General features: G+C 39.0%; 1 protein-coding gene across 1 annotated transcript in view; it reads left to right on the forward strand.

Annotated features, from left to right (window-relative positions):
* The first annotated feature begins 637 nt into the window (after positions 1 to 637).
* Positions 638 to 26,376, forward strand: part of COL9A1 (collagen type IX alpha 1 chain) — an 83,466-nt gene continuing 57,727 nt past the window's right edge. The window contains exons 1-10 of the mRNA XM_032410140.1: positions 638 to 660; positions 1,208 to 1,281; positions 2,473 to 2,550; positions 2,688 to 2,820; positions 8,055 to 8,451; positions 19,416 to 19,499; positions 20,248 to 20,268; positions 21,739 to 21,813; positions 22,148 to 22,183; positions 22,307 to 22,369. Of these exons, the coding sequence (XP_032266031.1) occupies positions 647 to 660; positions 1,208 to 1,281; positions 2,473 to 2,550; positions 2,688 to 2,820; positions 8,055 to 8,451; positions 19,416 to 19,499; positions 20,248 to 20,268; positions 21,739 to 21,813; positions 22,148 to 22,183; positions 22,307 to 22,369 (975 nt within the window). The 5' untranslated portion in view covers positions 638 to 646. The remainder of the gene's footprint in view (positions 661 to 1,207; positions 1,282 to 2,472; positions 2,551 to 2,687; positions 2,821 to 8,054; positions 8,452 to 19,415; positions 19,500 to 20,247; positions 20,269 to 21,738; positions 21,814 to 22,147; positions 22,184 to 22,306; positions 22,370 to 26,376) is intronic.

Genomic DNA, 26,376 nt, shown 5'->3' on the forward strand with positions numbered 1-26,376 from the left:
CTCTGTCAAATTAAAAGCAAAAAACAAAAAACAAAAAAACACTTTTCATCTAAGGTAACTGAGTTATAGACAGATTAACTAACTTGCCCCAAAACATACAACTAGTATGCTTCAGAACAAATGGAGATACAAATCTAGGTTGGCTGTGCACCAAGGTACCCATGAGTTCCCACATCTCTGCTTTCCAGTGAGCCCCTCTTTACCTCAGTCCTCTAAAAGCATTCATTCACTGTATTCCTATAGCAGTTCTAAAAGCTTCCACTGTATTCCTATAGCAGCTTGCTTGAATTTTTCTGGTGAATTTCTCCACATCCTGACTTTTTTTCTTTTCAGCAAACTTTCCCTTGCTAATCCCTCCTTCAGTGTAACCTTGTTAGCTTTGAGGACACACCCCTGGCTAGGCCTGGGCTCACAGGACTGCCTCTCCCCACCCCTTCCCTCTGCTGTGGTTTAAAGTGTCACCAGATGCCTCTGGCTCATTCCCTTTGCTTTAAGCCCTTACAAGGGCAGGAGGAACAAAGGCTGGGCCCAGAACCCATTAGTTCTGGGGTGACAGTGAAGGGATCTTGGGGGGAGCACTGACCTCCCTCCCCTACGACCCCTTCATCACTAGGACTGTTGGTACAAAAGAAAACCGGTTGGGAAAATGAAGAACTTCTGGTAAGGCCTTGACATTGGAAAGAGTGATGGGGAGACTGGGTTGGGGGCCCTTACAACCAAGGGTCTGTGTTTCTGCAGTGATGGTAGGATGAGAGGAGGTGAGGGGAGATGGGAGAGGGGTGAGGAGAAAGAGAGAGAGACCCAGACAGAGAAAGACAGAGAGACAGATGAGAGTGAGACAAGAGAACAAGCATAAGAGACAGGAGAGAGACAGAGAAAGAAGAAAGAGAGAGCTATTAAAGTGAAGAAGGAGAAATACTAAGAAGAAAGAAAACATAGACAAGGAAATAGATGTAGAAATGGTGAAATAGGTAGATATGGAGAAAGTGAGATAGAGCAAACAGCAGTCTCATGATTGTTTTAGTGTAGGAGCTGGAAATGTGAGAATTCATTAAATCTCTCAAGATTTCAAAGTCAAATGGAAAAAAATAAACTATACTGAGATTTGATCACCTACATTAATTGTGTTTACTATATTTCAAAATATTTAAGTAGTCCCCATCTGGAGGGATTCCTATTTGAGTTATTTTCTTTTTCTCCTCTTTAGGAAAATTCCAGTTTTCTTCTTTGTATGCAGTTTCCTGGGATCTTGGGCATCTGCTGCTGTCAAGCGTCGCCCAAGTAAGACCACAATTTCTGGATTTTGAAATATCACTTGTTCCCAGAAAGGATCAGGCAGGGCTGTGGCTGAGTGAGGACTGAGTGAAACATCCATAGTCCACCACAGCCTCACTCTTCAATCCTGCTTTAGCCATGGGTTTACTCCATGGCTGGTTTTATGTGGGCAGTGTTAGGTATAGAAGAGAAGTCTTGGGTGTGATCACAATTGACAGGAAAGCCAAGCTGTGTACTCCAGTGCCTTGCACAGTGCCTACTTGGTTCAATGATGATTGGTAATATTAGGTGGGTGGACCGATGGATGGATGAATGGATGGATGAATGACCTGGGGTCAGTGGTGGTGTAAAGAGTATTTTGATATACTGGGATGGCTGAACCAAAACTTATAGCTGGAAAATGCTTTTTCTGAAGTCTGGGAAGTCTCTGTTGTCAGGTGAGTCTCAGCAGGGTGCTGGGGTTGGACAGTTACAAGAAGCCTTCTTAAAAACTTTCTCTCTGCAACTTTCTACCTGTGTAAGGAGCACCCAATTTAATTCTAGGATTTCTCATTGAATTAAGGGTTTAATCATTTTCATGATTCTTTTCTTTTTCTCATTACTTTTACCCATCCTAGGATGCTAGCAATAGTCTAGCTGGGTTCATTTTTTCTGATCTCTTGGAAAGAATTTGTAAAATTAAAAGCACCCTATAAATTTTATTTTGGATTAGTGAATCCCAAGTCTCCCCCCAAACTCCTCTATTTAACAAAGATTCCTGAGAACTCCACTCTCCAGAAGTCCCATTAACTGGCTCAAGGCTGGCTCTGGATTCTCTTAGGAATTCTAAAATTTGTGGTGTTTAAGGAATATTTTCTAGTCCAAGCCACCAGAAGTTTTCCAAACAGGCGTCTGACACTCTGCCATTCAGAACATTGTACAGCTCTGGTTCCAAAAGGAACAAATTCCTAACTTCTCCCAAAGGAACATTTTCCCAGTACAAATTATTAAAACTTCACACTTTGTTTCTCTTCCAGGATGAGTTGAAGATGAACTAATTATAATCATAGAGTCATAGAGTTAAAGCCAAATACACTATAAGCAAGCTATTTGGCACATTATTCTCCTTTAAATAGTTGTTCAGCTCTTATTGTTATTGATATATCTTGATGGTCCTTGTAGGGGTTGGGGTAGGATGACATGCTATCTCTTTTGCAGGATTCCCTGTTAATTCAAATTCTAATGGTGGAAATGAACTCTGTCCAAAGGTCAGGATTGGTCAAGATGATTTACCAGGCAAGTAGTCCTGTATCATATTGAAAATCCATGCTTTCTATAAACCTACCTGATATATTCTTTTATTTGGGAAGGTTGTGGAAAAGAATGTAACCAATCTCATTTTAGACTTTTTATTTTGTGTTCCCTTTCTGTAGGCTTTGACTTGATTTCTCAGTTCCAGGTAGATAAAGCAGCATCTAGAAGAGCTATTCAGAGGGTAGTAGGATCAACTGCATTACAAGTGGCTTACAAATTGGGAAATAATGTAGACTTCAGGATTCCAACAAGGTATATAAAAATATTTTATCTAATTATCTGCCTCAAATGTATTTTAAGAAATGAAAAGCTATGCAATGTTAGAAAATCTTCTCATGCTCAATGCTTCTTAGATCATGATTTTATTTGAAGATGAAGAAATATATTTACCTATCTACTTCAGTGTTCAGTGTCTAAATATGTAGATTCATGTTTTCAGTATGTAATTTACTTTTCATTCCAGGGAGAAAAAAAGTCACTGAAACCATTATACATTGATTCAGGACATGTTCTTATTACTTTGCTCTCTGTTTTTGTATAATTTGTCTGGTTTTGGCTGAAAGGACCCTCTGTGAAAAGTGCCAGAGTTTAAGCATAAATTTAACTAGGAACCAAGGAGTGGTTAGGAAGACTCACAATGGTGCTGTTCAAGCGTCCTGGTGCTGAAATCGAACCACACATCTACTTCTTGGCTCCTGGCAGGAATCAAACAAAAGCAAAACTAGAATAATGATAACCGAAGCAATGGTAGTGATAATAATTTAAAAATCTTCCACTTCATTTACATCCTTCTCTAGAACTATGTTTTTTATCCTTTAAATTATTTATAACTGTGGTGCTTTAGTGTATGTGTTGAGTCAAGCCATTGTTATGAATGAGCTTCAGGATTTTCAGTTTTATATCACTTAAATACCTTATATGTAATTATCATAATTATTGTATATATTAGTGCACTGCAAAAAATTGAATTAATGTTCCTTTGATAGATGAACAAGAAAATTAAGGCTTTGATAAAAATTAAGGTGTAAAAGTAAATAGTGATTACTTAGAACAGTAAAAGAGTATTATAAAAGCTCTAAATGTTTATAATAATGAAAATTTTGGTCAAATTAGAATATTCTGATATAGTGCCAGATTGCAGATAGAAATTCATATTTTGAACGTATGAACTATATTTTTTCTAAATATGAACTATATTTTATAAAATGACACTAGTGTACTGCATAAGCCCTTTTTATAAATTTACTAATTAACATTAAATCTCATCCTCATCACAACCCTGTGGTAGAGACATTATTATCCATATTTTATGAAAGAGTAAACTGAGGCCAGGAAATTTCAGTTACTTACATCAGGTCCCAGGGTTAGGAGGTGCTAGAAGGACTGAAATTCAGGCAGAATGGTGCTTCAACCACTATTCAATACTGACCCTGGAAAATTATTCACATTTGGAAAGATTATAGGCATGGTAACAGCTACTGACTTTTTTTTTTTTTGCTTATATTTTCTTTTCATGCACAGAAGTGCTAGTTGTGTTCTTTTTTTAAAAAAAGTAGTCTCCATGCCCAGTGTCTAGCCCTAGTTGTGTTCTTAAATAAGCTTTAAAAACATCCATTTTTTTCTTTCTTTAATAAAATAAACATGATGCAAGACCCCCCCAGTGCTGACCTAATTCTCTCTTCTATAATTTGAGGTACAATCTGGACTGTCATTAAGTTCAGATATTGACCAACTTGAGGCCACATAAACCCGTACCTCCTGCTCATCTTTGCTGTTGCTCTTCTCTAAGTGCTCAGAGCTGTCACTAAATATTTTTCACAGTATATAACCAATGTCCCATATTCTCTTATCTCCTGACTCCCTGCCCCCCAAAGACTAAAATCTCTGCTTTACTGGCAAAGCTTATTAAAAGATGGAAAAAGAATTAGGTAGGAAGTAGAAAAAAGTAGGAGAAAGAAATAAAAAGAGGAGGGGAGAGGCAGAGCACTGAAATAAATGGAGTCTCAAATAGGTAATAAAGTGTACTTTTGGGCAAGTACTTACACTATCTTTGTTTCAGTCCCTTCAGCATAAATTAGGAATGATAATAACTGTGTCATAGGAGCAAATGTTAATAAGTCGGAGAGGGTTTGGACAGAGCCTGGCAGATGGCAGTATTAGTTAAGTATTCATTCAAGTAGTGAAGAGCACTAGAAGGAGAGAGTGTGCAGACGGGAGCCTTTTCTCCTTAGTGGATTCTTTCTTTTCAAGCTGCCCTCTCAGTCCTACTCATTCAAAAACCAGGTGGCAAGAAAAGCAGGGACTGGAATTGCTCTCAGACCATGCAGGGAGTAGTCTTGGTTTAAAGGAAATTTCTATACTGGAGAATATAGGTTCTGAGGGAATGAAAAAAAAACCTTAACAGGATTTTCGTGGGAGGGAAATGAGAATACGGCGTATAAAGCTATGTGATAGAGTCACAATTTACCTTCCTATTTTCAATTTTTTTGAAAGATTATGAGACATAATTTTTTGCTTTTTATTCTTTATTTAGACATAATAGTATCATATTCTCAACTCAAATTTCTAAACATTTTTTGTTTGTTTACCTTAACAAATACAATTCTTAGCTCTTTTTTGGGTTAAGGTCATAAACAACCATTTCAAGGTCTAACGTCTTCTTATCTTTTATTCAAACCCTTACAGTTCTTCTTTTAAGGTACTCTGTGCAGATTGTAACATAATGAAATAAATCATTTATAGGTCCAGCTTCTTTTACATTATGTATGCTGTCAAGTTTACTTATCGATGTGCATAGCATCTTTGCAAGAACAGACTCTCAGGTGCTCAAAAAAGACAATGCTACCAACTGCTATTAGACTTGTGAGGACTTCTAAAAGGTCTTAAGTATGTATAAATACAGATATATTTTATTAATTTGAACACTAAAAGGAACTTTCTTCTCTTATATTGACAAATTGTATTACCTAGTTTAAAAGATTAATAACATGATAATTTTGATTATACTTGTATATATACACAAACATAAACATATATATTATCTTCATGTATATGAAGAAAGAGAGCAGATGGATACCTTTGATTTAACAATATGTCTATAAATGAACTGTTCTTCTAGCAACGTCAGTCACCAATTCATTTTTTAAAAAAAGTTTTTGGCATTACAAAACCAAGTCAGAGGTAAATGGGGACATTATATTCTGTCCTACCTTCAACATAATCTCTTTGCTCATTTAGCAGGAAAGATGAGATGAAGCATAAATTGGGAGAGATCCCTCAGTCAACCTCACGATGTCTTTGCAAAAGAGTCACTTAGACAAGTTACTGTGACTTGTGGAATCAAAGCAAAATAGATTTGTTTTATCTAGGGACTGATGAAATTCTACGGCCTTGCTCAGTGCATCTGTAAACAAATACATTGGTAACATAGGTTTACAAAAACCTAGAAAAAGGATGCTTTAAGGAAGAGAACAAAACATTAAGATTTATCTTTCTTCTATGAAAGGCTCACACCCCAACAATAACTATATTTGGACAAAAAAGAAAAATTCTTTAAGCATCTGGTTAAATCCAGATCATTAAGTGAGAAGAATACTAAAATAACATATTCATAATTTAAATGGATACTTGTCAAATTTCACCATTGAATAAAACTTTTAAAACTTATCTCCCAGCTCCAAGCTAATTGAGGTCATTTAAATGAAATGTATAAACTTCTATAAGGTTTTATAATTATACAGTAGGCAATATATTATACTGTCATCAGTGAACCTGAGCTTCTTCTCTAGAGGTTATTCTGGAATATGCATATTCTGAAAAATTTAAAGTCAATGGAAATATGTCAAACAAAATCTATATTAAAAGTAAATATCCAAATAGATGTAGACATCTTTATTCTGGGGAAATAGTTCTTACACACATTTTTTTTTCTTCTTTAGCTCCAAACTGGATCTTTTTAAATGTACATGTTAAAACCTCCTGTATACTTTTTTAGAAAAAGATTTTATTTATTTATTAGAGAAGGAGAGATCAAGCCTGAGCAGGGGCAGGGAGGGACAGAGGAAGAGGGAGAAGCAGACACCACTGAGCAAGGGGCCCAATGTGGGGCTTGATCCCAGGGCCCTGAGATCACGACCTGAGCCAAAGGCAGATGCTTAACTGACTGAGCCACCCAGGCACCCCAAAACCTCCTGTATACTTGACAAATACTTAATGAATTGAAAACTTTGCAATAAGTATAATACATATCACCAGTGACCACTTAAGAATGCGTACTAACAAAGGAATTCACCCAGTATTATAAATAAAAAAAAGTCATTTGAGAACTTAAGGTTAAAAAAACTACTTGGATGCTAAAAGGGTGTTCAGGTGAAAAGCTTCATATTTTTGTTATTTTTATAAAATCAGCAAAGCAATGAAATTTGTTGACATAGTTGACCCATTTTATTGAAGGTGTACAAAATATTTGCAGTAAAGTAAGTTATATGTTTATTTATGCTATTGTGAGGGATGATAAAATTTTATAGTTAAAGTCAGCGTAAAGATAGAAAAGCTTAGTAAGTTGAGTAATTTCACTTATTGCTAAACATTCTTGGAACTGAATAATTTTTTGGTTTAGAAATTCTTGACCCCCAACAATACATTTTAATGCAACTGGCAGTAACACATATGCCAATATGATAAATTTATATGTTATTCATTTTGTAACAAATCAAATCAGCATCCACTTAGATATTTCTTCTTGCCTTTCTCTTTTTTACTTTCACAAGAGGGGGCTATTTAATAGGAGTCTGATCTGAAGGAAGGTTATTCGGGACTTTGAGTCCTGGTCCATAACTATTTTCAGAAATATCAAATATTATTATTTACCAAACAAAATTAATGGCATCTAACATGCTCAGTGTGAAGGAGCTTCTCAAGTCTATACAGTTACTGATTCTCAAAATGCATATGTGGGTCTAGGATATAATTGTGGAGGGAACTACCCAAGCAGTTATGGAAATAACAAATACTCCTAACAACGTACTATATTAAAATAAAAAATTTAAAAGCTGCTTTAATTAAAGGGCTTTATTAACTAGTAGAGCTGACTTGGATTCCAAATGATCTCTTCTTTAATTTGTGGAAGAAATGCTGCCAAAAATCTTGAAAGAATATGTTTTTTGGCTGAGAACGAATTGCTGAACAGGAGTTCTTTAGGTAGCATAAATAGTAATATTGTTGGAGTTATGTGGCATTGGGAACCCTCAGCTATGAGGAAGGGTTTTTTTTAATGTGTATTTTAGGACGGAGCATTAATGTACATGAATGATTGAACTTTTCTGAAGGTTTTTATGGACAGTCATGAAAGAACAAACAGGGCATAGTTTTTCACACTGTAGCCTTTCTGTAGGTCTAGAATCTAAGAAAGCATAATAAGGGAATATGGTAATATGCATGGGTACAGAAAACAAGACTTTTATTTACTGTTTTAAAATTTTACTCAGGCATTTATATCCCAATGGTCTGCCTGAAGAATACTCCTTTTTAACTACTTTTCGGATGACTGGAAACACACTTGAAAAGACCTGGACCATTTGGCAGATTCAGGATTCCTCAGGGAAGGAGCAAGTTGGCGTGAAGATTAATGGCCAAACAAAATCTGTTACATTTTCATACAAGGGAATGGATGGAAGTCTCCAAACTGCAACCTTTTCAAATTTGCCTTCCTTGTTTGATTCCCAGTGGCATAAGATCATGATCGGTGTGGAAAGGAGTAGTGCTACTCTTTTTGTTGATTGCAACAGGATTCAATCCTTACCTATAAAGCCAAGAGGCCAAATTGATGTTGATGGCTTTGCTGTGCTGGGAAAACTTGCAGATAATCCTCAAGTTTCTGTTCCGGTAAGTATAAAACCATACACTATGGTTGATTAAAACAAACCGGATTGCTTAAAAACGAATACTTCAGGTATCTTTGATAATCATCTGAACAAGTCTTAAGCAATGAACAGTTATTCATTTTCAAAATTCATTCAAGCACTTACTCAAAAAGTGTTCAGTGCCTGTTTTGAGCATAGCATGTATCAAATGGAATGGGAAATCAGAGAAAGTCAAGTAAATGGCTCCTGGGCTTGAGGAATTTCACATCTACTTGGAAGATGCTATATGCCAACCTGGGTCTCCCAGAATCCTTCAGAGGCAATGTAAAAGAAGTCAATACTGGTGTGGTACACATAGTGTATAAACAACTAATGAGAATATTCAAAGTAAGGTTAAGACGAATGGTGGATTTACTAAGTCAAGAATTCTGTGCTCCTTGAAGGCAATGAACTTTGAAATAGAAGGATCTGAACTAGCTGAGGGAAAGAGCATTAAATGAAAAGGAAGTGGAGAATAAGTGGGCCCAATCAAAGGTCTGGAGACCAGCTGGTTTGGATGAAATGTATATGTGAAAATGTGTGTGTGTGTGTGTGATGAGGGGAAGAAGGGTAGGAGATACTAATTGCAGGGTATGAGAGAGAAGGTTAGGAAGCCATATGGTGTCTGATTAACAAGAATGACAAGTATATAGATGGTACAATATGTATGTAGAAGTAGGTCTTGCATGACATATTACAAAAGTAAAGGATTTTAGAAGTCTGTTCAGGATTTTGCTGTAGAGTTCCATGGATATAAAGGTTAGGAATTATATAATAACAGATTAATTGTGCCAACTAATACCATAGAGTTCTATCATTTTGAATTGTTAAACTTTCATTGAACAATCCTTTAAAAGGATATTTTATAATATTATTACAGGAATTTAAAAAATATATCTTATAGGATAAGTGTTCTTTGGGGGGAAATTAAAGAATTTAGAGCTCAATAAACTGTTGATACCAACATATACTCTCTCTCTCTCATACAGAATTGTTAAATTCTAGTCACAAAACTCGTATCATGGCATGTAGCAGGGGTGATACAATGATTTTGAATTGTTTCTGTGTACTTCTCCAAAGGAAAAAGGTTATCAGGCACTCAGTAATGGAATTGTTCAAATAACTTGTTTTCAAGGGAAGAATTGTGATTAGTGTGAAGGGTAGTGTGAAATTTCTATATTCTGTGATGGGCAGGAAGCAATTTGTAACTGCCACATTACTGCTCTGGCTTGTAGACACTTGAGAAAGTATTTCTTCAACTAATGAGTTATCACACCTCAAGTGGCTGGGTTAAAAAGCCAATGGGACCACTATTGTGCCATCTTGAAATTTTGTGCAGCAAGATTGTTGCAATGGCATGGGACTGGTTTGCAGATAACACCAAATTTCTGCAGTATCTGTGTCATTTCTGGGCCATGGGTAAGGGCAGAGAGACCTTAAGGCACCTCTTTAGTATAATGAGCATCAATCAAGTACTCGCAAAATTGATTTATTGTTTCATTGGTCTTGAAAAACATTTCATTTTTTTGTAGTTTCAGGTTTTTATTTAAATTCCAGTTAGTTAATATACAGTGTAATATTAGTTTCAGGTGTAGAATTTAGTGATTCATCCCTTACATACAACACCTGGTGCTTATCACAAACAGTACCCTCCTTAATACCCATCACCCATTTAACCCATCCCTTGTAAAACATTTCAAATCATTATAATTCTGGGTGTGATGGAAGTTATTAAACTCTTTGATTGCCAGAGTGGTAAAGTCTCAATATTATTCCAATATATTATAATCTAGCTAATAATGTTATAGCTGATGGCAGGTTTTCTGCTAAGTCTAGTCTCATATCAGAGTGGAGACCAGTTAGGACCAGTTATCCTCTATTTTATTCTGCCATGTGTGGGCAGGCAACAAAGAACCTGGCAGCTGATATTATATTTTGCCTCTGGTCCACCAAGGAGCTTTTCAAAGTCAGTACACTATAGCCAATGTTAAAAGTAATTGAAACAGGCATGAACAATTTTTTTCCTTTATACTGAATTTTCACTCTCCCACAAGGAAAGACAAAAGAGACTTGAACCTAAAGCTTCATTAAAGTTTCATATTTGATGATATAGTGTTGGTTGTAGTAATAATAAATAAAACAGCTCAAAGTTATAGGCCAAAAAAAAATCCTACTTACATCCAAGTACTGATAGTGACAATGTCAAACTCAAACTTGTCACCAAAATGTATTCCTCAATTTTTACCCTATATTAGACAAAGAAATAGAAAATTCTATGTAAGGAAAACCCATTTATGCTTTTTAAGCATCTTAATACCCTTAATATGCCAATTTAAAGTTTAAAAAATGCTTTCATTCCCATTAACTTATTTTATCCTTGCAACAATTTTATAAAATAGCAGGCATAGAAAGGATTATCTCCGTTTCTCAGTTGAAGATGTGACTTCAAGAAGGTTTCCCGGCTTGTAAGAAGCCATGTTAGGCATAAAATTTCTAATCTACCTATTTTCTGCTGTGCCAACTAACTTTCCTTTGAGAAAAGTAAAAATATGTATAACCACATATCATTCCTTTTGAAGCATTTCCTCACTTTCATTTTGGAAGGCATTTGTGATTTGAGTATATTTTTCAGAATTTACTTTGCAGGACAAACTAAATGCTTTCCTTTTTAAAGAAGGAGGATTGTACAGTATAAAACATGTTCTCAGACATTAATCCTACTTGTTTATTAATTTAGTAAACTTCCTTCGTGTGCCTATATACTGGGTATACAAAGTTAAGTAAATCACAGATCTTGTCTTCCTCAGTTCAGTCTCTTGAGGGTGAGGGGTTGAGATAAGTAAACAATGACAATACAACATGATAAGGATCATGATAGTGAATGGAAGCACGTGGAAGAGGCTCCCCACTCAGATCAGGCCAGGGAGGCATGAGAGTGGAGGTCAATCATGTTTACTGTAGAAGATGATGTTTAGAGAAACCCTGGGGCTGAATGAGCATTATCCAGGAGAAGATAGGGTCCAGTGTTCTCGGAAGAAAGGCTCTCGTTAGGGACTTCCCACATATATCAATTCTTTCCTTTCAAGTTTATTAGTCTTCCCACACTGCTCCTTACTCTTCTAGACTAAGAATAGTCAAATACTCATACAAGTCCCCAAAGTCCAAGTTCAAGTGCCCATGAGTTGACCCTAAGCCCTTGTTTTTATTCTTTTTTTATGTTTTGATTTTTCACCAATTTGGCTGAAATTTGAATTTGCTGGCAATTACTGAAGCTCAACAGTGACCATATGTCCCTTAGAAGACTTAGAGAGTGATGAGTAATAGTATCCATATATTCTGGGAGGTAGAAGTATACTGATAGGGCACCCTTCTCGCCATCTGGAGACAGCAAATAGTCAATATTAATGTGTGAGAAATTTTAAATTGGAATGAAATGTGCCAATAACATAGAAACAATAAGGAAGAGTATATTTTTCAATTTTTCTTCATGAAATTGGATTCATTCTAATCTTTGACATTCTAGATTAATTGAATGCTTTTCTCAGGATCAGCACTGGCTTTTCTTCAGCAAATAAATCAAAAGCAAACATCCCTTCTAAAGGTATTAACAAATGTCAGAAGGTAGCCCTAGGAACTGCATAATAAAAAATGCAATTGAAAACATTTGATGGAGCACTAATGCTAAAAGACTCATTTATATTGTACTTGTTTGTGATTTTCCCATATCTATCCTATCTTGTGTCCCTTTCTCTTTTCTAAGTTGGAAAAGGAAACCAATTTCAAGAGGTTTTTCATAAAGCTTGCAATATAGCTGCTCACGTGATCTACAACTCAAACACCTTCTCATCATTCATGGTTATTTAGTGGGCTCAGAGCATTTTATATTTTTTCCCAATGTACTGCTGTAATACATTGTTAGTTTGATTTTAAAGCAATAAATCCCATATTTCCTATTCTCCTTTGTGCCCATATTTTAGGATGGTGCAATTTATCCCACTGCAAACTCAGTTTTCTGGCAGCATACCATAAAAACATGTTATTTTATGACAGGTTCTTTATTGTTTGTTGTCAGCATGATTGCCTAGGAGAGTTATTTGGTACAGCTCTATTAGAAAACAAAGTTAGCCTTTCTCCTTTTTCAGGGATGTACACTAGGGGTTTGGGCTTAAAGAAGGATACAAGTTTATGTGGCTTTACAAATACATGATTCAAAACCTTTTTCTTTTTACCTATGCTTATTCAAAATAAACCACTGTGGAAAATAATCAGAAGATATAGTGCCTTTAAAAGTATATTTCAAGAGTGCTACTCTATGTTATTTTTGTTAAGTTCAGAGAAAATGTGAGAGCAAATAGAAAGAACTGTCAAAACTAGCGATAGAGAAGTTATCTGTCCTTTTTTCTACTCCATAGAATTAAATCATACTCATCTCCACATACAGAAACAATGAAAGTTTCATAAAAGATAACATGGGAAAATCAACTACGAGGTTGTGGTTAATATTCTTTTTGGTATTTAAGAAATATTGTAGGAAAGTTATTTTTCAGTGATTTAGGAAATGCATACTCTACTATGCATAATATCTAAACTATTAGGTTTGCTTATTAAGTTGTTTTTTTGACAAATACACCTTTTACTAATACTCTTTCACTTGTAAGTATGAAATGAATACAAAAGAAATAGTTATGTCATGTATACATAACCATAGGAAATTCTCTTTAAAACACTTTGGTGTAATTTGATGGAATATTTTTGAATACTGACTGTGAAGACAATTTTTTGGAGATAAAATCTAGCCTGCTGCATTGTAAACCATATTAACAATATCAGCTGGATTTTCCACTAGGTGGCAATGAAATGACAAGCACATAGAAAGAAATCTGTTAACATACGAGGAGCCATAATCAGAGGAAGGGACTATGGATAACTAGAATATAAACTAAATGAGGGTCAAACTTGCTTTTAATGGAAAATTGAAAAACACTAAAATTTTTTATTGGCCTCAGCTGTGCCCATATTGTTGCAATAAAAAAAAAGTCAGTGCTGTTAGTTTTTCTATTTCTATTAAACTATATATGGGCTAAGGTCATAAAGAAATCTTTGTTACGTAGACTGGGTGGTTGTAAGTCAAGAGATTAATTCAATGTTATTTTTCCTCCTCTTTGTGTTAATCTCTGTGCATTTGGTTTCTTTGGTTACAATGTGGTGTCAATAGAATCATGGACTCTCAAAGCTGGAGGAAATTTTGATTGTTATCTACTCCAAACCTCTAAGTTTACATGTGAAGAAATTGAAACCCAGACAGGGGAAGGGGTTTGCCCCAAGTCATAATCAAACCAGAAGATAAATACTATCAATTCTTAGTTCACTATATTTCATTTCATCTTTATATATTCATTAATTAACATTTGGCAACTATTTATTAAACATCTGTTAAGTTATAGACAGAAATTAAAACTCCAATGGAGTTTACATTCATTCTGGGGAGAAGAGATGGACACAAATGGATAAATGAGTATATGTATAGTATGCCTGGTGTTCATGCATACTCTGGAGAAAAATGAAGCAGAAAACTGGACCCTGGAGAGAAGGCCTCCCTGAGAAAAGAACATTTTAACAGAAACCTGAAGGGGCTGGGGGTATTAGCATGTGGCTCTCTGAGGGAGGAGGGTTCTAGAAAGAGAGAATATGGAGTGAAAAGGGACTGATGTTGGTTGTCTGCTGTGTTTGAGGAGGGCATGGGGACCAGTGTGGCTGGAGTGAGACTGAGAGAAGTAGCCAATGAGCCTGAAGAGGTAGCATGATGGAGTGAGGGTGGGGAAATTGTGTTAGCATTTTGGCTTTCATGCTGGGTGAGATGGGAATCTATCTGATAGGTTTGGACAGACAAGTAATATGTTCTCATTTTTTGAAAATATCTCCTTGGCTGCTGTTTTGGCAATAAAATGTAGGGGGAGAGAAGGACAGAATACTTAGGGGCACAATAAAAGGAGACCTTTAGAGACTACTGCAGTAACTCAGGCAGGGCTGGTCTTGGTTTGGAACAGGGCAGTAGTGGTGGAGGTGGTGCAAGGTGGTCAGATTCTGATCCATTTTGAGGATAAAGTAAACAGATCTGAAGTGTAAGAGAAAACAAAATCAAGAGTGACACCAATATTTTTGGAATGATTAATCAGAATTATACAGTTGCCATTTATCGAGCTGGGAAAGACTATGGGAAGAGCAGATTATCAGGGAGAATACCAAGAGTTGGTTTGGAACATCTAAGTTCGATCAGGATTTTGATCACTATTAGACATCTAAGAGAAGACGCTGAGCAGGCAGTTAGGTATGTTCTTCTGGGGTTTAACAGGCAGGCCCAGCTGGGAATAGGACTCAAGGAGTTGTCAGTGTATATATGGTATTTAAAGCTATGCAGTGAGATGAATCGCTGAGTGATGAATGCAGTAGAGAAGTTCTAGAACCGGACTGTGAAACAACTAACATTTAAAGGTTGCTGAGATGAGGGAGATTCAGCGAAACAGACCAGAAAGAGCAGCCTGTGATATCGGAGAGAATCAGGAGACTGTGGTACTCTGAAAGTCAGGGGAAATAGAATTTTAAGGAGGAGAGAATGGTCAACTCACCCAAATGCTGTAGACAGATCAAATTAGATGAGGCCTGAGACTTGATATTGGATTCAGAAACCCATGAGAGTGGCTTTGAGAAAAGACCCATTGGAGTATTGGGAGTGAAAGCCCAGTTGGAAAGGCTTCAAGAGAGAATAAAAGGGATAGGAATTGGAGGCAACAAATACAGACAACTCTTCTGAGTTTTAAATGGAGAAGAGCAGAAAACAAGATGGCAGCTGAACGGGGATGTGGCATGAGGGGGTGATTTTTTTTTTTTTTTAAATGGGTAGATAACTGAGGATGCCTCATCATAGCTCAGAGTGTAACATTCCTTTATGCTCTACTAAAGTAGCCTTTCTGACTCCAAGGATCAGGCATTTATTACCACGTGAATCCCCTTGAAGTGCCCTTTTAAATTAGGCCACCTTTCCCCATCCATATCCCTGGTGCAGAAAAATCTCTGATGATGGTCCAATAATTAGTTATCCAATACTACTCAAATTCCTTAGCTTAGAATTCAACAGAGGAAAAAACATCTATTGTCTACTGTTTGCCACAGTGAATCGGATCTCGTCTGTATACATCATTTTCTCCTCTTGTGCTGTGTTACTATCACCTCGTTAGAACTCTAACCTTTACCCTCCCCACCTCTGCTTATGAGAATCTCAGTTGCTCTTCAGGGCCTCACTCACATGTTACAGGTTATATGATCCCCCTGCTGATGACCTTAGCCATGTTGTACATCAACGGCAATACCATATATTGTCAAAAGCAGTTTGTGGCCTAGATGCTGCCCTATGTACTAAACATTTTTGTGTCTTCCATAGTTTCTATCTCAAAGCACGTGAGTGTGTTATATAAAGATATGCTGGATAAAAAGATGAACAAAGCACTCTATGCCAGGTCTGCCAACTCTAAGTCCACTGCTCTTTCCTTTCACTGTTTTGTCTCTGCCCTTGGTATGATTCAGATGACTGTCCCCTACTCATATTTAATGACAATTCTTAGCACTATGTCTGAAACTGCAGGGCCTAGTCTACAGAGAATTGGGGAAATTTCTGATTTCAGGGCAGCTCAGAGCCTCCTGCTTAGCAACTAGGAAGCTTCACTTGGAGGAGGTCCCAAATGATGGTAAAAACCAACACTTTGTCATAAAATGAAAAGAAAAAGAGTTCAAGTATTTCTTTAAATCTTTGTTGCTACTGAGTAGACAAAAGCTTAATGAAACATTTCTCCTGTTAAAAAAACCTGTCTTTGAAGAGCTAGTTTTTAGATATTTTATAATTGTAAAATTTAATCATAATTCAGTATGCAAAAAAATCAAGCCTTGTGCTATTCTCAATAATACCGAACCAAGTTCTATAGTTTGTCATTAGAATTTTCTCAGGAGGAAAAGATAGTTGTCTAATATTAGTTTTTGCCTAAATTTAAGAAGAGCTTAAATACCTTATTAATTTTTCTCAACAACCTAGCAAAATAAGTAGAAATCACTAGCACTATTAGAAGAGTAGAAGTTGGTGCCAAAATTCCTTGTTTCAATGTGTTGTCTGCTGGACACTACTCTGGCTTAGGAGATAGGAATTATACCTTCATGTTCTATAGAAAAGAATTGGATAATGCCAAATCAGGGTCACGTAAGGCACCTTACAATCACACAACTCAGTTCTCCCTGAGACAATGAATTGTGCTAGGACATTCTGTTTAACTGATTAAAAAAAAAAACTTTCTTATTTCTCTACTTGTATTTTTCTCAAGTCTTACAAACTGTAAACTCATTAGGGGGAGGAGAATATCTTTGGTTTCCCTAGAATGTTTCCCTAGTGTGTGGCTTATATTAGGACTTCAAAAATGTTAACTGAAGGACTAAATTAAAATATTTGTCACATATATTTTGTCAGTGGATATTCAAAGAGAACAGTGATTCCAGGTATGAAGATGAGAAACGTGTGGAAATCAGCATTTTGGATGTGTAATGAAAGTGACTTTTAGTAAGGAACTCTGCCAATCTTCCTTCAAAATAATTAACATGCAAATTGGAATTCATATTGCAAGCCAAAAAATGGTTGTTGTATAGATGATTATTAGTGCGTAGGTGGTGTTTATGTGGATGCACAGATGTGTGCAGAAACCTTTGATCTACGTGGCACTCTGAACAACCCAGCCTGTATTCACAGATGAATTGCATTTCATTCCCCCATTATCCTGTGCCACAATTGCATCTTGCATATTTAAGCAGGTGTACCAATTTATCCGGAGAGAATTACATTTTTCAGAAAACAGCTTAATGAATTACTTTGCATTTACAATAAGTAACTTTAATGAAGTATCTAAACAAAGGATATAGGTTTCCTCGTTAGCCATATAATTAAAGTTTCTCAAGGTGATTAGGCTATGAATTTTTCTGAAAATCAAAATATCAAACATATACAATGCATGCCTAGTGTAAATTACCAATTCACAAAGGATTTAGTGAATACAACATATGAACGGTCTTTCTTATTTTGAGAATTAGGGAGGGGGGAGACACCTTTTCTTATTCTGGTAATATTTTTATCTAATCATTGAAGAACAAGAATTATAACCCTCTTTCCTATTTGATATTTTATTATACACATGTATATGTAACTGCATATAGAAATAGTTGTCAGTTTTTGGAGAAGCATTAGAAATTTGCTTCTGGATGTATTTGCATAACAATCATGCAAGCAGGGAGAGGTCTGACTTCTTAGGGAAGTTCCTTAGTCTTGTTTTGAGGTTTTCTAGCAGATGTTGGACGTAAGCTTACAAAGTTTTAATTTCTAGATTACTCTTCTTTTCTCTTCGTCTTTAATACGAATGTTCAATCACCAAATTCCTTGGTTACTGGCTTAGAACATGATGGCTCTTTCTGGAGATGGGATGTATTCTTGGGGGAGGCTAAGTAGAGGAGTAGAGAAGCCCCTTATTTCACAATCAGGCACATTTGGAATGCTAGCTCTGTCTTTTACTAGCTGTGTGACCTGTGGCAAGTGGTTTAACCTCTCTGCCCCACTTTACTCATGTGTGGACGGCTTCAAAGAGTTGTTTGAGGCACAGCTACGTATTTAGTAGTCATTAAGGAGAAGATTGTCCCATTCTTTCTTTTGTCTTCCTATTAAAATTTCCATTGCAGTTTAGAACAAAACCAAAATAAAATCCTTCCCAAGCAAATGAGACTACTCTAATAAAGATAAAGTATTTGACAAAGTGATATGCTTAACTGTAAGATAATTGTGTGGCTTAATAAGCAGTTCTTCTGTAGGATGTCAGTATACTGTTGTAAATAATTCATACCATGAATACACAATTTTCATACAATTTATAGAGAACTTTCCATCTTAAAATATATCTTGGTTTAGCTGTTCACTTTCTCTTCACCCCACTTACAGATCTGATTTGAGATGACTAACAAGGAATTTCCTCAATTTAAGAAGATGGGCCAGAATGGAGGTGCTGGGTGGTGTATACCTTTTTTTTTTTTTTTTCCCCTCACCTTGTCACCTGAGGCCTTCAGCTTCAGACCGGTCACTCTTCTGTTGTATTGTTTCCCTTCTTTCTCTCTTAACACCTGCTAAAATGTAAGAACTTGTCAGGGTACATTTGGATTTCAAGTGTCTGAAAATTTAATATCTCTTCAACCAATGAATGAGATAACAATAAATTTAAATGCTTTCTATTCTCTTGTTTTTTCCCTGAGTTCTAGATTTCCCTCTCATTCCCTCCATTTCCAGTCCTTCCTATTTCCATTTTAAGCACAAGAATACTCCATGGAGAATGTCTTCTCTAGCATGCAAATTTCTTCTAGGACTGGATTTTCTTTCCTCTCCTTTTCCTCCTAGGTGCCACCTCTTTGGCTGTCTCTGTCTCTAGTCTTCCCCCATGTAAACTCTTAGTGCATGTGTTCTCTGTGAAGTTCAGTAGGCCTGGGCTCCAATCTAGACCCTCACACTGGCTTGTGACCTGGCCGGTTCCTTGTTCTCACAGGGCCTCATTTGAATAGAATCTGCATCTTAAGGATGTGGAAGGACAGAAATAGAAAGTCAGTGCCAGTTCCTGCCAAGGGCTACGCTGGAATACTGCAGAGCTACAGACATCTACATTCAATCATCAGAGAAACTTGGGAAGGGCTTCCAGCCCACTTCCATTGGAAAATCTGTATTCAAGGAACAAGAGTACTGACTGGTCCACTGAGGTCAACCAGTTCAAATTGGTCTCCAGTCACTGAACAATTGGACCACACTTACAAACTTATCTCTCTCTTAAATGACCTGCTTCTGTCCTCCAGAATCTGAATTGACTGTCTGCTGTCTTTCTCCAGTTTGAACTTCAGTGGATGCTGATCCATTGTGACCCACTACGCCCCAGGAGAGAAACTTGCCATGAGCTGCCAGTCCGGATAACTGTGAGTCCCTTGACCACCTACACTTCCACCTAGCCTACCTCCCACCACCTCCTTAAACTCCCCACCTCCTCACTCTTTTTCTAAAGAGTTCAGGCTTTACTGTAGGGACCAGATAGATATTAAGGAAGCACAGGTCCCACCCACAGCCTGGCAAGGAGAAACCACCTCAGGGTGTCTGGTTCTACCTTGGGTGGCTTATGACCCTCACTCCGCCTCCCCCAAACATCTCTCCAAGAACACTGGCAGTCCATTCGTCGCCCACAGTGGACAGCGAGAGACTACACTTGGGCAGATGGGCAGAGGCAGAGGTGCACCTTCAGGCCTTGCCTGTGTGGCGGCGGGGAAAGGGTTAAGGGGGACTGTTGTCATTCTATCCGTCCTCCAGCCCGCAAGCTCTCCTCCAATCCCTAGGACCCTCTCCAGGGCCATTCATAAACAGGAGGAACGTACGCCTCCCTGGCTGGGCACCTTTGTAAAGAACTACTCCCGGGGGCGCTTTTTGCGGGGGAGAAGTACCACCTTAGGCGTGTGACGGGTCCGGGAAGCCCAGCGGGGCGGCGGGTGGCAGAGTCCGTCCAGGGGATTAGCAGAGGGTGGCGGGCATGGCCTGGACCGCGCGGAATCGAGGGGCCCTAGGGCTGCGACTGCTGCTGTCTGGGCTCTGCTTGTGCGTGGCTCAAGTAAGTTGTGCGCGAGTGTGGGGGGTGGGGAGAGCCTTCTCACTTTCTCCCCGTCTTTTCTTCTCCAGCCCAGCGAGACCACCGACCAGGTAAGCGGAGGGCGAGAAGTGCTTGCATTTTTCAAGTGCACGCAGGGAAAAGTGGAGGAACGGCCGTCGCGGGAGCTGTGGGGAAGGCGCAGGGCTTTCCCTGGGCTCTGCAGCCGCGTTCTTCCTCCAGCCTTGAGCACCTGCAGCGAGTACCATCGGAGTCGGGGACCCTAGATGACCCTTAGGTGGGGAAAGGCGTCTCCTCCCCCACCTGGGCCCCAACACTGCAGGCCGAGGCTCTGAAGGCCATTAGTGACTGGGGACCGGTCACTAAACTTGGGCGGTTTACCGGGTTGCTTCTTAACTCCCCCACCCCGCCCCTCCTGGTTGCATTCAAGAGCAGGCCCTTCTGGAGAAGGCGGGAATTCAGCCTAGCGGCGCTAAGCGCTCTCTCAGCTCCACCAGCCCGCGGTAGCAGCATTAAACCGCGAGCCTTGCTAGTGGTGCCCGCCGCTCTGGGATTGGAACCCGGCGGCCTTGGCTGGCATCAGTCAAAATTTCAGCAGTTTCCCGAAGGCTCCGGCGTCTCCTCCCTCCCGCGCGGGAGAGGACCCGGCGGGGGCGGGTGAGCCCAGACGCGGTTTGAGGTTTCACTTACAAAGACCCCATTGTAACCTGTCTGGTCATTGGAGTTTAGAAAAACAAAGTTTCCTTGATGAAAGAATCTTTTTACCCCTTTCTTTTTCTTCTTCTAAATTAGAAGAGAAAAAAAAAAAAAATCCCACATACCCTAAGCAGCATGCTCACACATTTTCAGTCGCCAGTATTCCCTCTGACACCATCAAAGCTTGGCTGCTTGCAAGCGATAAAAGCGGTAATACCCTAGGGTCAGTCTGAAATTTGGTGTACTTTTAAAGCGAGGTGCAAAGACCTTATGCAAGAGAGTGTCAATGCAGGTAAATCCGAAATGAAGCCAGGCCCTCCCTGGGTTTCAAGGCTCTTTTGCCCCAATCCTCCCCAGTTTTCCTCCAGTATTTCTCCCTGATTTCTACTGGACGTAGATTTACAAAACGACCCTGTACTCGATCTGAGGTGGAGCGCCTCCAGTCCGAGCAGTTCCTTTTCAGCCAAAACACTGACTCTCAATTACTCATCAAATCGAAGTAGCGAATGACCACCATTTTCATTACTGAGTCCCTTTAAAAAAAAAAAAAAAGAGGCGTCAGGCCCTCGCTTCTTCAAGACCCCTTTTGGTTTAATGGTCTCTGTAGGGCGAGGCCGTGTGACTCCAGTGCCCACCGTGGGGCCTAGATTCTGCTCTAACCACACTATTAAGCCTCATTCAGAATATGGCGGAACCAAAGAAACCTGGGGTCGCTCGGGAGTTTTATACTGGAGTTTTACTGCATTTCAAGACTCCGTCCCCCAAAGGGAAGTGCTCTTACCGGAGGTGGGGGCCTCAGGACATCGCGCCAGTTTCTTGTTGTTGCCCAACGTGCTCCATTAACCAGTGTGTGCTATTTTTGTCAGAGAGGTCCCCCGGGCCAGCAGGGTCCCCCCGGGCCCCCGGGTCCCCCTGGAGTTCCAGGCATCGATGGCATCGACGTAAGTTTCTATCTCCAGTCCTGTTCCTCCAGTCCCACCGTTTCCTACCCTTTCTCCAGCGGGATGGGTTTTTGACGGGGCCAGATGCCCGCCATCCAAAGGCGGGCTAGGGCATGGGTGAGAGCTGGGTTGGAGCCTCTGTAGAAGCCTGGGGATTTTCGGGGGGATGAGGTATACATGTTCAGTTGTCCCCGCTGGTCAAGGATCTCCACCATTTAGCTTTACCCTGTCCCCGTCCCCGAGCTGTGTGGTGAACACGCGTGGGAGTCTCCCAGCTGGGTCCTCAGCGCCTCCCACTCACGGACTGCTCTTGCCTTTTCTACTACCCCTGCAGGGTGACCGAGGTCCAAAGGGTCCCCCGGGTCCCCCGGTAAGTTGATCAGCGCATTCGCTCTTCACTTCTTTCCTTTAGACGTGGTTTGCAGCCACGTGAGTTCCAAGCGTCTCAACTCTTCATCGTTCTCTCTCCCGACCTCGCCCCCTCCCTGCTCAGGGTCCCGCTGGAGAACCGGGCAAGCCAGGAGCTCCGGGCAAGCCGGGCACGCCGGGCGCCGACGTGAGTAGGCGCGGGCGCGCGCACGGGGGGGTGGGGGGAGGGAAGGGAGGGAGAGACGTGACGATCTGCTGGATGCGTGCAGGCTGCGGGGATCCACGCTGAAACAGGGCTCTGGCCCTGACCTGGGCCTTGTACTCCCCGCGCGGCGTGGAGGCGGCAGTTTCTGCAAAGGGTCCTGCGAGGGTGGAGATAGCTCGCGGCCCCCTGGGGAGAGCACACAGCGCGGGCGTTCCTGCTCTCAGCAAACCCCTAGGCCTTCCGGGGGCCTGCCCCTAACCCTCCGCGCCTTGCTCACCGCCTGAACTCTCAGCCCCACTTCCGGCACAGGGGGAACGGGAGGAAGAGGAACGTTCCTCGGCGCTGGTGGGGCTTTGGTGGGGCTTCGCAGCAAGTAGCCTTTGGTCCTGCCCTTTCACAGGCACTTCCTAGATTAATTTAGTAAAGGACCTGCAGGCAGGGGAAGGGGCAGAGTACTCCTAAATCCTGAAAAAGAGAAATAAGAAAGATACCTTTGAGGGGAGGGCCCGAAGTGAGTGGGAATGTGTGTGTATGGGGGGAGGGCAGGGGCAGGGAAATGGTCAACGCACAAAGAATAGGAAATTCAAAACTAATTTTCCTCTTTCCATGTTTTTTTGACTGGCATCACGGACAGAAATAAGCTGAGTAGGGTTGCTTGAAAATTGGGAATCATCATCCTTTCACCAATTTATCCGCCTTTACACCTCTCCCTCCCCTCTATTGAAGAAAGCTCATGCAGAATTGTAGGATAAACCTGACAGTAATAATATTGCCTCAGAGCATAATGACTTCAGGACTCTCTGCTTCTCCTGTCTCCATGTGCTGGACTAATGGGTACTGAAGTCCTACTACAGGCCAGTCCTTGACTTTAAAGCTGGGATACAAAGTGAAGTAAAATGAAGTTACCTGTTCTCAGAAAACATGCCGTGGTGCATTCATCAAGTTATCCTTCAAGTTACCACTTTATGTGGTTTCCAAAACCTAAAGACTTTTCTAAATCAAAGAAAGCACCTGAAAACCTATGATTATAATTCCCAAGAATCCTTGACTATAGTTTTTACATATTGAAGAAAAAAACCGCTAGATTTTAGTGTTTATTAAGATGGGCTTTCTTTACAAAGATTACCATTATGAGGGTATTTGTCTATGCTATTTAGTACTTTAGGAAAGATTTTGTTTTACAGTTCAGAGCCCCAAGTTTGAACTTTCTCTGTGATGCAAAGTGAGTGTGCAAGAATCCCCCAAGAACTAATATTTGGATAAGACAAACTGAGTATCAAACTAATATTTGTATAATACGAACTGAAATTATATAACTTGTTGGTTTTCAGGTTCTTTTTGAAACACTGAACTACTTGAAACTGTCACATCATAATAAAAAGGTCTGATAAATCCAAGGCTACTCTATAAAACAGTAGCCCAATATGGGTTGGATTTATTTCTGCATTTCCATGAAACTTGGATCTGCCTTTTGTGTGAAAAGAAAATTTATGATTACATTATTATTATTATTATTATTAATTTTTGTGGTGGTTGAAGCATAAACTAATCACCTGAAGTCTTCCCTTGGTATTGAGTTGAAATACTTTCATACAGGGCTCGAGTTATCTGTGCATCAGTTTAATGGTGCTTTTGTAGCATGCTCAACGTGCTACAAATTCTTCTTTACCTTTTACCGTAAGGTCATAAAGATGATGCCTGGTTTTGCTTTATAAAGTAATTCCCCCATTTCAACAGAAATTTTGGATAAACAAATGAAAGTGCTTAAAAAATCTTTGAAAATATAGTTAACAATGAAAGGAGTTTTTGTCTTGGTCTATAGTTGCAGTATCGTAGTAAGACAACCATGTATGTGCCAGTTTTTCAGGCATTTCCTAGAACAGAAGTTAACTCTACTTAAGCAAAAAGTTAACTATGCTAATATGCATTTGTGTAGAACTTTTTTCCTCAAGTGCAGTCACTTTAACCTTACATAACCTGGAAGGCAAGTTTGGCTAATATTATTCTCCAGAGATAAGAACACTGAATAATTTTGAGGACAAGTAGTTTCCTCAGGGACCCAGAGTTATTAAGTGGCTAAGATAGTGAAAGAAACTAGATTTCTTCATTTTTAGACTCTCTTTCTCTCCAGATAGTTTTGCCTCATGTGGCTACAAATGAGTATCTTAAATAGATGGATAATCAGAGAAAATAGAGAGAAAAAGAGTGATAGTGAATTTTTAATTATCTGAATTCCTTGCCAAGAAAAATGATATGGGTCAATTAAATGGATCATAGGAATAATTTATAATTGATATTTTCTAATTATTTGTAAATATTGGTATGGTTCCACCAGATTTTGACATGAAGCCACATGGGGCTTACAAGATTCTGACTTACTGTATTCTTTGGCTCATAAACAAATCTTTTACCTTACATTGAGACTAGGCATTGAGAATAATGAATAATGAAAAATCAGTAACTGGATCAGTTTGCTGTTTGTTTGTCCCTGGCCATAGGGGAGCTAAGTAAGCAGGAGAGCTCCAGTGATCTTTTCTTGTTAGGTGAGCCCCAGTGTAGTGGTGGGACCTTAAACTTCCAACCTCTTTGTCTTTTGCTCTTTGGTTCATTGCAAGGCTATACTTTTTGGTAATGTGAACAAATGGTTAATCAGATGATGTTTGGAAGAATATGGAAGGCACATGATTTAAAGGGTAATTATCCTAAGTGAAGTGAGTTTTTTGACAGAAAATGTAAAAGATTCATGGCAGCTATGCTTGTAGAATTATGCCTTGAGTCTCACGAGCTGAGTAGTTGGAATGTTGGAAGGAAATTACTATTGAGGGCTGGTGTTTTCTGCCAAGCAGCAGCATGAAAGTTCAGAACACAGCTTCAGTATCATCCCCATACAGAACTTTATCTTCATAAACATTCATATGAAAGCAATTCTTTCTGCCACTGGTAATATTTTTCTCTGTCAATTCTTTGACAGATAAGAATCCTTGCAAAATGGAATTTGTGTGTGTGTAAATATAAATGTGGGAGATTATATATATATATATATGTATATATGTAAAATTAAAGAAGTCAGAGCTTGGTTATAACCTTGCACGCAAAGGACAACTGTGTTATTATCAATAATCAATAGAGATATTCGTATTGGCACTATTTGCTGACATGCTCAGTGAGCTCTGAAAACAGTATTTTATTCATTCTTATAGCATCCATCTACGGTAGGCAGAAGCAGAATTAGAATTAAATATAGGCATTACAGTTAAACCATGCCACTTGTTTCAGGAAAGAGGTTAGAACATCCTCAGGATGTATACAACTACTATCCCTGGCAGATGCTTATATGATTAGAATAGTGAGTTATTAAGAAATTATTCCAAAAGGTCAGTGTAAGTGGAAATAGTCAGACATCAAAGAAATCTGAGGGGGCCATAAAATACAGTACCCATGGTTAATATCTAGATATTTGTTTGTTCATTTGTTTGTTTGCAGAACCCCTTCTGTATGAGGTTTTAAGCTCCCAGAGGACAGGAAACATGTCTTATACTTCAGGTGAACTCTTCACAACATCTATAGCAGTGCTGACCATATAATAATGATGATAATAAGAATAGCTAACATTTATTCAGGGCCCACTCTATCAGACACTGTTGTAAGCATTTTGTGTGTAATATTGCACTTAATTTTCAAAATTACCATATCAGGTAGATATTAATATTATACCTATTTTATAGATTAAGAAACTGAGGCACTGTGCAGTTAAGCAGCTTGTCATGGTTGCACAGCTAATTAGTGGCAAAGTTGGGATTAGAACCCCAAATAAAGATGATGTAGAGGGATAAGTGTCATAGCCTTCCATCTAATAGACTAAATTAAATATTCAGTATTCATGTATTGAGTATGTGTTAGACGCCAGGGGCAATGTGCCTGGATTATAATGGACATGCAGTCTTTGTCCTTATGGAGCTTATGGTTTTCTACATAGCTATTTCATAACA

The sequence above is a fragment of the Phoca vitulina genome, unplaced genomic scaffold (genome assembly GCF_004348235.1).
Source record: "Phoca vitulina isolate PV1807 unplaced genomic scaffold, GSC_HSeal_1.0 scaffold11, whole genome shotgun sequence".
NCBI lineage: Eukaryota > Metazoa > Chordata > Mammalia > Carnivora > Phocidae > Phoca > Phoca vitulina.